The 12,738-nt window shown below is 38.2% G+C and overlaps 1 protein-coding gene across 1 annotated transcript in view; it reads right to left on the bottom strand.

Moving 5' to 3' along the window:
• Positions 1-470: 470 nt before the first annotated feature.
• Positions 471-12,738, bottom strand: part of galnt11 (UDP-N-acetyl-alpha-D-galactosamine:polypeptide N-acetylgalactosaminyltransferase 11 (GalNAc-T11)) — a 30,518-nt gene continuing 18,250 nt past the window's right edge. The window contains 4 exon segments of the mRNA XM_048174414.1: positions 471-1,162; positions 1,334-1,471; positions 5,737-5,841; positions 8,037-8,252. Of these exon segments, the coding sequence (XP_048030371.1) occupies positions 1,031-1,162; positions 1,334-1,471; positions 5,737-5,841; positions 8,037-8,252 (591 nt within the window). The 3' untranslated portion in view covers positions 471-1,030.

Raw genomic sequence — 12,738 nt, 5'->3', positions numbered from 1 at the left:
TAGAGGTAATTAAAAAACTTTGTTATAGAAAACTATTATGTTCAGTCTTCATTTCATATGTGTAAACCATTCAGATGACGCTTCACAAAAACACATTTTATTTTCTAATGTAATCAAATGAACTATTGAATGCACCGTTTTATGTCACTGTATTTACAATTCCGTGTACAAAATGACAGGAAGTGCAGTTTACATTCACATTGGACTTTCAAATATTAGTACTGATATTAGTACCATGAAATGACAGAAGAGTTCACATGAAAAAGTACTACATTTGAAGCTTTCAGTGTCAGTCCAAAATAATTGAGATTAAAAATACTGTCCATATATTTTCCAAGCCACTTGTCCTAATACTAACTGTAGTAAAGTAGCTTACCAATACTAATGGATTACTATTAAGCTGTTTTACTGAACTTTTCTATACCTGAATGCCAGCAATCATAAGAAATACTAACCCATTACAGAATGACTCAATTAATTTACAGTTTATTAAGGTCAAGGTAAATCCAGTGATCATTAAATCAAATAAAATTACAAAAAGGAAATCAATATGACAGGCTTATGTTAATTTGACTGGGGGAAAAACAGACAAATAAAGTTTATTTCTAAGAAATGCTGCATTCATAGGTAAAAATAATGATTACAGACTGGTTATATTTAACACATCTAACATCTGTAATAAAATGAAAATAGAATTTCTCTGTGCAAATTGTTTACATTTTAAAGAGCAAATTAAAATTATTAAAACTTACAAATACTTGAATAAACACAATTTTTTAAAATACTCTCTAAAAATAGTTTGTTTCTGAGAAAAGTATACGGGTTGAGAAAGCTTCAGACCAAGGCTGAAACTCAAAGTTGAGCTTAAATTGTTGTCCTCACTGCAGGCCCTCGCAATTTTCTGTTACAGCAGCCTGGACCAGCAAGGGTCTGTTGATCATTTCTGAGCTGACGGCACTGTGGCGGTGCAGTTCAATGCCCAGCCAGAGGGGGCGCTCTATACTAGCTGTTCCTCACGCTACCAGCCTCTTCAACCCTCCAATTGCCACTGCTGGGACCTGGAATCTTCACAGATCGCCATGGCAACATATCCTTTGATGCTGAGAGGGTCGGCAACAGCCAAACACTGGCCCACTGACACCTGGTACAGCCAGTTATTCTTCTGAAAAGACAAAACAACAACAAAAACTTATTTTAAACATTATAATAATTATTACTTCATGCACAACATATATGAAGCAAAGCATGACGGGGCAGCTAGATAGGTCTAAACAATAAAGGCATATACAAACCTAGTGTACAGATACAAGAGTGTAATGGTATGATTTCTCACCCCCAGTGTCCACTGTTGAGATCCACCTGAGCCGTGACACTTCATGAGGCGTGGCGGGTCAGAGGAACGAATCTCAGACATGTCCAAACACAGCAGCCCAGCTAAAATTAACTCATGTTCCTCATCATAAGCCCATTCCTGCAAAACATCACACAAAAAAAACAGGTTAAAATTACAAAACATCTGCACAACACAACAAAAATGACACCAATCATAAAACTTAAAATATGTTCTTCAGATATGAAACAGCCCATTTTGACCCATTTCTTTTCAGAACTTGTTGGGCAGGTTTGGGGCAGACAGTAATCTAACTGTGGCTAAAAACAACAGTAAACAGTTTGTTACCCAAGAAAAAAATACCTTTTTAAACTACAGCAACCAAAGGGGAAAAAAAATAAAAATCTGCACCATTTACACTACCATTCAATTTATTGGTGATAATTTGCAAAATATTACATTTTAAAATAACTGATTTCTGTTTGAATACAATTTAAAGATGTATTAGGGTGACCAAATGTCCTGTTTTCACGTCCTGTCCTGGCCGTCCTGGTTGTTTTTTATAAAGTGATGAAAATTTCCTGGTTTTCATTGTTTTTCACTGGGCTATTACCGGTGTTACGAGGTTTTTGGTTTCTGAGATTTTCAGTTTCCGAAGGCGGAGCATACATTAATATAAATGAGTTTCGCAGACATGCGCGATTGCACGTGCAAATATTAGTTCACATTGTATCTCAAAACATTAGTGGATTATTCCATAAAGGTAACTATATTCTCAGCATCGTGACTGACTTATGCCTAAACTACAGTTGTTTACTTCTAGGTAACAGTTTATAATGTTTTCATTAGTATGCATGATTTGTGCAGTCGTCTGTAAATAACAGATACTTCATGTAACAGCAGAGCAACCTTCAGCTATCGTCTACTACGAGTTCAGCTTGTTGTGCTCTTCCTTTGTACCTTGCGATGTAACAGCTGATAGGCCTATATAAATTTCTTTATAACTTTCATGCTTATTTGTTAAGCAACAAAAAACTGCTGGGAAAGATCAGCTCTACAGCAAAATATAAATGGGCAAACAAGGAGGATGAGGAAGAAAAACAGGATGAAGAGGAAAACAAGGATGAAAAAGAAAACTAAAGATTTTTTTTTGTTAGTTTTTGTAAGTTTGTGAGAGCTATTTTTGTTAAATTTGGATTGGTAATATAGGTATTTATTTTTCTAATACAGAAGAGACATTATTTCTATCATTATTTCATTCGATATTTTTGAAACTTATAATAAAACATGCTGAGTAACCTCTGAGAAGCCTATCTGAATTTTTGTCTTTGGTTATGGATAGCATTTTGTAATATAACAATTTTCTATCCATACAGAGGAGGCATAATTTAAATGTATTGAAATTATAAGACATCTCTGAGTTAACTTCGAGTATCATTTGAGTATCTCATTGCTGGGCCGAGTGTCCTGGTTTTCGGTAATCAAAATATGGTCATTTTCTGTAATTTTCTGTAATTTAATTCTGTGATGGCAAAGCTGAATTTTCAACAGCTATTACTCGAGTCTTCAGTGTCACATGATCCTTCATAAATAATTTAAATATGATTTTGTGCTTAAACATTTATTGTCATTGTGGAAAACAGTTGTGTTGCTTAATTCTGTGGACAAGGGGGAAAAAAAAACAAGGTGGAAAGAACAGCATTTATTTACACATTTAAATTTGAAGTTAATTTCTTTAAAGCTGCTGTCTGTAACTTGCCTCTTTGTCACTATCTCTATTTGAAACCTGCAATTAGCCTTTCGCCGAGCCCCGCCCCCCTTAGTTACTGTCGCTTTGTCCGACAAGCCGTGGCTGTCACTCCACACGCAGTGAAAAATACATCGCGGAACAAAGAGGATACTGACCACACATCGACAGACAAGACAGAGCAGGTTACTTATGATATTAAACAAAGTCCCAGCTTTCAAACCGTGTAGTTATTAAAAAAATTCAAACAATAAAAACCGTTTTGTTGCTCTTTAATGTGTCGTGACCATGGTCGTGACAGATTGCTGTAGATCCTCAGCTCAACCGCTCGTAAAAACCGATCATCTCTTCCTATTAGTCCATGAACATGAGAATGAATGTTGTTTCAAACGCGGAAAGATGTCAATACACACCATTTTTCAAGTTTAACTCCACCGAGGTTAATCTTTTAACTACTGGCTGCTTTGTCGGACAAAATGGCGGATGCGGCGTTCTGATTGGTTAGATCGCTTGTCAATCAAACTCCCGGCGAAAGGTCAATTGCAGTTATTTGCGGAATTATCATTTACAATGCCCAGCGTAAATGAGTACACCCCCTTTGAAAAGCAACACAAAAACAACTTCCAAAATGTTGACAAGACTAAGTTTAATATAATATCTGTTTAACTTATAACATGAAAGTAAGGTTAATAATATAACTTAGATTACACATTTTTAAGTTTTACTCAAATTAGGGTGATGCAAAATTGAGTACACCCCACAACAAAAACTACTACATCTAGTACTGTGTATGGCCTCCATGATTTTTAATGACAGCACCAAGTCTTCTAGGCATGGAATGAACAAGTTGTTGACATTTTTCAATATCTATCTTTTTCCATTCTTCAAGAATGACCTCTTTTAGAGACTGGATGCTGAATCACTTTCACCCTGTTCTTCTTCAGAAATCCAACAGTGGCCTTAGATGTGTGTTTAGGATCATTGTCATGTTGGAAAAGTGCATGACAACCAAGGGCACAGAGTGATGGTAGCCTCTTCTCTTTCAGTATAGAGCAGTACAACTGTGAATTCATGATGCCATCAATGAAATGCAGCTCTCCTACACCAGCAGCACTCATGCAGTCACCCCAGTTTCTACTTCTACTTCTTTAGATAACTGCAGTGAACTCGCATGCTGATTTTCTTCAACCCTTCTCATCAGAAGACGCTCCTGTCGAGGTGTTAACTTCCGTGGATGACCTGGACGTCTCTGTGAGATGGTTGCAGTTCCATCTTTTTTACATTTTTGTACCACTTTTGCTACAGTAATGTGACTGATAAGTAAAGCTTTGCTGATCTTCTTGTAGCCTTCACCTTTCTGGTGTAAAGAAATTATTTTCTTTCTCAGGTCATTTCTCTTCCATGTGGTGCCATTGCTGACAGCATGAAATGGGAAGGGGTTTTAACACCCTTTTATAGTCTGTCTGCTGGACATCTGTGTAATGAATTATTAGACTCACCTGTGGTTGAATTCTTGTTAAATTAGACATTTGTAGTCCAAAATTTAGTTTTGATCCAGAGACTTTCAGTGGGGTGTACTCATTTTTGCCAATCACCCCAATTTGAGTAAAACTGAAAATTTTGTTCTCCAAGTTATATTATTAACCTTACTTTCATGTTATAAATTAAACAGATGTTATATAAAACTTAGTCTTGTCAACATTTTGGAAATTGTTTTTGTGTTCATTGAGATATTGTTTAAAATGTTACTTTTCAAAGGGGGTGTACTCATTTACGCTGAGCACTGTATCATTCGTCATCGCGGATAAATGTAATGTTTTGAGGAGAATGTGTGGCTGTCTTGGAAGTATGACCAAAATAAGAATTTTCAACAGAAAATGTCATCTGAACAAGCAAGTAACAATCTGCCACTTTTGTTCTGACCAACTGAGGGGGGGAAAAAAGCATTACAATAAATCACGCTACCATTGTGATTAAATCTAATGATCGCTTAGCTCATATCACAAACCATGCAAATTATTATTGTTATACTTTGTTCTCAAATTGTTAATGTTAACAACATCAGCATTGCGTGACTGTGTATTAGTGTGTATTAGCGTTACCTGTAGATTTCAATTTCTGTACAGTCTAATCTCTAAAGTTAATTTGTCATACCATAAAATCCACCATCAAAATGATAAGTTTAATTATTCCAGCTGCTGTGAGAAAAGGCAATAAATGATCCGCCACGTGCAGCATCCTCACATGCCATATAGCCTACTCGCAGGGACTCGTTCTTTATGTAAACAGACGTGACGTAACGACGCAAAGACAAACAGCAACATGCTTGAATTTCCCACGGAAACCCACCAGTACCACTCTAATTAGAAAACATTATTACAAGCTTACCTTTGTGAATCGGGCTAAGGTAAGGAGATAGTTTTGAACACTGGCTGGTTATGTACTTGAATAATTTTTCAACAAAAAAAGTGGACTGCAGCTAAAAAAAATTATAAAAATCTACATTTTTGAACAGTAGTGCAAGTATGAGTCAAAAATGAATACTGATATAGGACATAAATGAGCAGCCCAAAGAGCTCAAAAAAAAAAAGAAAGAAGCAAAATTTACTTCATAGCTGCTAATAATTATTACAGAATGACAGCAGTTTGATGACCTGACCTGCTCCGGGTCCTGTGGATCACAGTCTCTCACCACCACAGCGCCCCCCTTCTGACTGGGACGTCCCTGCGCCACCAGACACTTGTCAGCCAGCAGATTACGCAGCTGAGGAAGAACATGAAAACATATATTTATCTTTAAAGAAATACATTAAAAACCGTTCATGGTGATAACTGACCAACCTTAGGCTTAGAAAAATACAAAAATCAGATGATATTCTAAATATTCTATAACACTAACGTACTGCAAAATTAATGTAAAACATCAGTGGACAATGAGCCGTCCGAACCCATACTGTTCAAGAGCTGCTCTGCTGCCCTCTGCTGTTTATACAGAGAGCTGTCGATTCATTTCATATGGCTCTGCACTTAATTAACTTAAAATACAGTAGGTAATGTAATGAAGAGATTAAAATGACAATAGAAAAATAATGTAGATGTTGTGAGAACCAAACCTAAAAACAGACACATATTCATGCAGTCATTTATTGACTGAGATACAATATACAGTAAATAATTTGTGAAATAGTATTACATATAATTCAAAGATATACACCAATGATTCAAAACATTATGAACACCTGCCTAATATGCTGTTAGTCCTCCACGTGCTGCCAACAACAGCCCAGACCCGTCGAGGCATGGACTCTACAAAACGCCTGAAGGTGTCCTGTGGTACCTAGCACCAAGATGTTAGCAGCAGATCATTCAAGTCCTGTAAGTTGCAAGGTGGAGCCACCATGGATCAGAATTGTTGGTCCAGCACATCCCATAGATGCTTAATCGGATTGAAATCTGAGGAATTTGTAGGCCAGAGCAACACCTTGAACTCTTCATTATGTTTCTCAAACCATTCCTGAACAATGTTTTGCAGTGTAGCAGGGCGCATTATCCTGCTGAAAGATGTCACTGCCATCAGGGAATACGATATTGCAATGATGGGATGTAGCTGGTTTACAACAACATTTAGATAGGTGGCACGTGTCAAATTGAGGTACACATGAATGGCCGGACCCAGATTCCCAGCAGAACATTGCCCAGAGCATCTCACTCCCTCCACCAGCTGATGTTGTCCCACAGTGCATCCCGGTGCCATACTACCCCAGGTAAATGGAGCACATGTACACAGCTGTCCACATGATGTAAAGGAAAACGGGACTAATTGGACCAGATGACCTTCTTCCACCGCTCCAAGGTCTAGTTCTGATGCTTGCGTTCCCATTGTAGGTACTTTCGACGGTGGACAGAGATCAGGCATCATGGGCACTCTGACCAGTCTGTGGCTACACAACCCCATATGCAGCAGGATGCAATGTGGTTACACTTTCTTCCCATAAATTTCATTAAAATTTCCGTGTGACTTGTGCCACAATAGACTTTCTAGTGGTCAGACCCAAGTGTGATAAGTCCTGAAAAGTGAAGCCAAAACGTTTCGAACACCCCCTGGTGGATAGATGCAGTATAGGACATAAACCCCACCCTATCCAAGTAATATAATGGGACGTGAGACAAATTAAACTATCAAATTACACATTTGATGCTATAAAAATGGGGGTGTGACGTCACGATTGACAGCTTCTCTGAGGCACCAACAGACTTTTTTTCCGGGATCTTCGGGAGGAGATTGGAGCTTTAACATTAATTTCCACGACTGTTTATTTCACAACCGACATGAGTTGATCTGCAGTAAACTGTGAGCGGGGTATACCTTGGCTCCACCTCACGCACACTACTGCGTAGACTCGGATTCCGAGATGTCAGTGCCATATTGGGACATTGGCTGCTTCACTTTTCTACAATGAAAGAGAGTGAAGGTGCGCTGTCCATCTTTTTTTACAGTCAAAGGCCAGACCAGACGAGATAGCTTTTGTTGCCCTTGTGCATCAATGAGCCTTAGATGCCCAAACCCCTGTCACCAATTGGTTTGTCTCTCCTCAGACCACTGTCCATTGATTCTCACCACTGCTGACCAGAAGCATCCCACAAGGCTTGCCCTTTTAGAGATGCTCTGACCCAGTCACCTTGCCATAACAATTTAGCCCTTGCCAAAGTCTCTCACTCTTGCCCATTTCAGCTGCATCCAACACATTGACTAAATGAACTGACTGTTCACTAATCAGTTGGTCAGAATGTTTTGGCTCATCAGTGTATATTTAAATAATTTATTTCGTTTAATAAAATTACACAAAAAAATAGAGTGTGTAATGAGAATCAAACCTAAAAACAACAGACACATTCATGCAGTCATTTATTGACCATCAGCGATAAAAGATAAGCATAAGGGTCAACATGAGGTCTTACCCGACCCCGCTGCAGGACCTTGGGTCTCTTCAAACCCTTGTTGATGAAGACAGGCTGCTGGGGCTTGTGTGGGGAGGAAACCTGCATTTCAGGGTAGATATTGTCCAGGTACCATTTAAAGGAGTGACATTGCAGCCGCTTCCGAATCGCGACCCGCTCGCTGATGTCCCCATAGTTACGGTTCCTCAGCTCAGGGCGCAAGGCAAAGTACTGCTCCTGAAGAACACACATACGCAATACAAATATTCAATTATCAAATTTACTGAAAAAGCATATGCAAGGCAAAACATTCTCGAAAAAGGTGTATTTACGTTGACTGTTGCGGTCAATTCCATACTCCTTACTGCCCCTATAATAGGTCCCCTTTAATATTTCAGTCAATTTAATAACATTGTCGCAAGTTCATGGTTCATGCAGGTAAACAAATAAAATATTTCATCTTTTTTTTAATTATTTAGTAATTTAATTGTGCATTTTTGTGATTAAATTATTGGTTTTTCCATCAACTTAAAAAGCCCCCTGCAAGTTCTCTCACAAATCCATTTGTGAAACCCTGTTCTAAATCACTGTTGTCTTTCTCTCCATCACCTGAATACAAATTCACGGGCAAATTCTAAGGCATCACAAATCCTAAGTACAGCAATCCTAGAATATAATGCGATGATCTTAGTGAAAAACCGACACAGTCTAACTGTTGTTTAAAAAAAATAAATAAATCAATTTTTACAATGTATTACTGTTGAGAACTTAATCGTTAAATAATGCATTCGTTTCCTGATGTGATAATCAAGTACCCATCAACCACCTATGAAAAGGACATCAAAACATGATAAAATAAAAAAAAAACCACATTAGCTGGAAAATAATTCAACACTTTTTTTACACATCACTGAAGCAATAAATAAAAATGGCAAAAAGACTAAACAAATATTGCTGAGAATGTAGCTGACATTGTTAAGCAGGATCTTGAGAATAACTGGCTGAAGCAGAGCTTTAATGTGTCTGACACAGGTAATTACATTCTCCTCTAACTGGGTCAATTATCTCTTAGACAAGGAGCCAATTATGATGAGCCTTTGAAGTTCTGCGCCACGGACGCAGCTGTACAATTCAAACACACATGAAGAATTTCACACATCTACAACATGTACTGCTGGGCAAAAAAAAAAACAAAAAAAAATCAGCTAAGCCTAAAATGGCTAAACACGAAGCTTTTAATTGTCTTAACCACAAATTATTGGTCAGGAAATTAGCAAAATTAAAACATATGCACTACTTAAAAAGCCATTGCTCTCTCAGAAAAACAAGTTTTTGGCAGAATATGGGAAGTTGTGTGGAATGATGTATCATAACGAAACACGAGTTGCATGGTGATGCTCCAGAGCGTCTTTGAAAATCTGCTGAGAAATATAATAATAAATGCATCTCTACCACAGTGAATCATGGAGGAAGAGGAGTCATTGTGTGGGGAGCCTTTTTAGCTGCTCATGTGTGACCAGTCATAAGTCACATGGGTATATTTGTAGCAATAGCCAACAATACATTATATGGGTCAAAATTATTGATTTTTCTTTTATGCCAAAAATCATTAGGATATTAAGTAAAGGTCATGTTCCATGAAGATATTTTGTAAATTTCCTACCGTAAATATATCAAAAATTTATTTTGTGAGTGGATATGCATTGCTAAGGACTTCATTTGGACAACTTTAAAGGCAATTTTCTCAATATTTCGTTTTTCTTTGCACCCTCAGATTTCGGATTTTCACATAGTTTTATCTCGAACAAATATTGTCCTATCCTAACAAACCATACATCAATGGAAAGCTTATTTATTCAGCTTTCAGATGATGTATAAATCTCAATTTAAAAAAACTGACCCTTATGACTGGTTTTGTGGTCCAGGGTCACATATTGGTGAGCTAATTCACTGTGAAAAGTCATTTAATGTTTTGGAGTACAGGAGAATATTGCAGAATGGCTTGCTTCCCACAAATGAAAAGTTATCTAAAGAGGAATCAATGGATGTTATTTTTCAGCAAGACAACACTCATGCCCAAATTGCAAAGACAACCAAGAAGTGGCTTAAGAAAAAAGTCCATCAGCCTTTGGTCAGATTCCAGATTTGAACCCTGCTGAACCCTATTTGGTCTCAGCTTAAACTCAAGTGAAATGGGAGACATTTTTCAACTTCTCATGAACTCTTTGAAGCTATCAACATAGAGTGGAACAACACTGACACTTCTTCCTACAGTATTTTTTGCAATTCTTGCTAATTTCCAGACAAGTGATTTAAAAAGACCAATAAGTGACATTATAAGACCACTAAGTATTTTGCTATTTTTGGCTTGGCCCACTTTTTCGGGTTGGCCCAGGAGTGTAATGAAGCACACTGCACGTGTGCTATGGGTTGCCAACAGCGATGTCAATGCCCAACCCGACAAAAAACAGTCAATTTATTGAGTGACCTTAAAGAATCAGGGTCAGGGTGGACATGCTGAATTTTTTTTTTTGTTGTAAAGCAAAAAGCTATGTAATGTCTGCTCTCATTTGTCTTTACGAAGAGAGGTCAAACTGTACTCTAAAAGAGATCATGTGCGAAAACAATGGAATACATCACATGACTTCTAAAACGCTAGGCTCCATACGAATTGTCGAATTTTGTAAACAGTTACAGAGAAACACTAAGGCATCATCCACTAAACAACTCATGTGGAAATGTTGCTAGGAGATGCATGACAAATAAAAACAATGTGTGTTCTAAAACTGGCTCAAAATATCAAACGTGTTTGATTTTCTCTATGTAAAATGTTATAGGTTATATAATACATATATTATTTCATGCTTTGAAACACTCTCAAGAGAAAAGACCTGGAATGCCTCAAAAAATAAAATAAAAACTACAATATTGACAAGAAAAGAGATTGAATCATTTTTGTTGAAGGGTCTTAATAAACCCTCTGCAAATAAACAAACATTACAAAAAACCCCAACACTGTACTACTAACTTTATTACATGGTTCTCTGAAACACTGGATTCTGTTTAGTTAGTCACAGCATACAGTGGTCATATATTTCTGAATAATGACCACTTTTTCAGGCAATGCTGCTCATCCAGGAAACTAATCTCCTACAGTGGGTATGGAAAGTATTCAGACCCCCTTAAATTCTTCACTCTTTGTTATATTGCAGCCATTTGCTAAAATCATTTCAAGTTCATTTTTTTTCCTCATTAATGTACACACAGCACCCCATATTGACAGAAAAACACAGAATTGTTGACATTTTTGCAGATTTATTAAAAAAGAAAAACTGAAATATCACATGGACCTAAGTATTCAGACCCTTTGCTCAATATTTAGTAGAAGCACCCTTTTGATCTAATACAGCCATGAGTCTTTTTGGGAAAGATGCAACAAGTTTTTCACACCTGGATTTGGAGATCCTCTGCCTTTCCTCCTTGCAGATCCTCTCCAGTTCTGTCAGGTTGGATGGTAAACGTTGGTGGACAGCCATTTTGAGGTCTCTGCAGACAGAGATGCTCAATTGGGTTTAAGTCAGGGCTCTGGCTAGGGCCATTCAAGAACAGTCACCGGAGTTGTTGTGAAGCCACTCCTTCGTTATTTTAGCTGTTGTGCTTAGGGTCATTGTCTTGTTGGAAGGTAAACCTTCGGCCCAGTCTGAGGCCCTGAACACTCTGGAGAAGGTTTTCATCCAGGATATCCCTGTAACTTGGCCGCATTCATCTTTCCCTCGATTGCAACCAGTCGTCCTGTCCCTGCAGCTGAAAACCATCCCCACAGCATGATGCTGCCACCACCATGTTTCACTGTTGGGACTGTATTGGACAGGTGATGAGCAGTGCCTGGTTTTCTCCACACATACCGCTTAGAATTAAGGCCAAAAAGTTCTATCTTGGTCTCATCAGACCAGAGAATCTTATTTCTCACCATCTTGGCAAACTCCATGCGGGCTTTCATGTGTCTTGCACTGAGGAGAGGCTTCCGTCGGGCCACTCTGCCATAAAGCCCCGACTGGTGGAGGGCTGCAGTGATGGTTGACTTTCTACAACTTTCTCCCATCTCCCGACTGCATCTCTGGAGCTCAGCCACAGTGATCTTTGGGTTCTTCTTTACCTCTCTCACCAAGGCTCTTCTCCCCCGATAGCTCAGTTTGGCCGGACGGCCAGCCCTAGGAAGGGTTCTGGTCTTCCCAAACGTCTTCCATTTAAGGTTCATGGAGGCCACTGTGCTCTTAGGAACCTTAAGTGCAGCAGAGATTTTTTTGTAAACTTGGCCAGATCTATGCCTTGCCACAGTTCTGTCTCTGAGCTCTTCAGGCAGTTCCTTTGACCTCATGATTCTCATTTGCTCTGACATGCACTGTGAGCTGTAAGGTCTTATATAGACAGGTGTATGGCTTTCCTAATCAAGTCCAGTTGGTGTAATCAAACACAGCTGGACACAAATGAAAGGTGTAGAACCATCTCAAGGAATGATCAGAAGAAATGGACAGCACCTGAGTTAAATATGAGTGTCACAGCAACGGGTCTGAATACTTAGGACCATGTGATATTTAATTTTTTCTTTTTTAATAAATCTGCAAAAATGTCAACAATTCTGTGTTTTTCTGTCAATATGGGGTGCTGTGTATACATTAATGAGGAAAAAAATGAACTTAAATGATTTTAGCAAATGGCTGCA

Source organism: Megalobrama amblycephala, linkage group LG22 (genome assembly GCF_018812025.1).
Source record: "Megalobrama amblycephala isolate DHTTF-2021 linkage group LG22, ASM1881202v1, whole genome shotgun sequence".
NCBI lineage: Eukaryota > Metazoa > Chordata > Actinopteri > Cypriniformes > Xenocyprididae > Megalobrama > Megalobrama amblycephala.
Note: the sequence above shows the minus strand (reverse complement) of the source record. Positions and strands in the feature narration are given on the sequence as shown.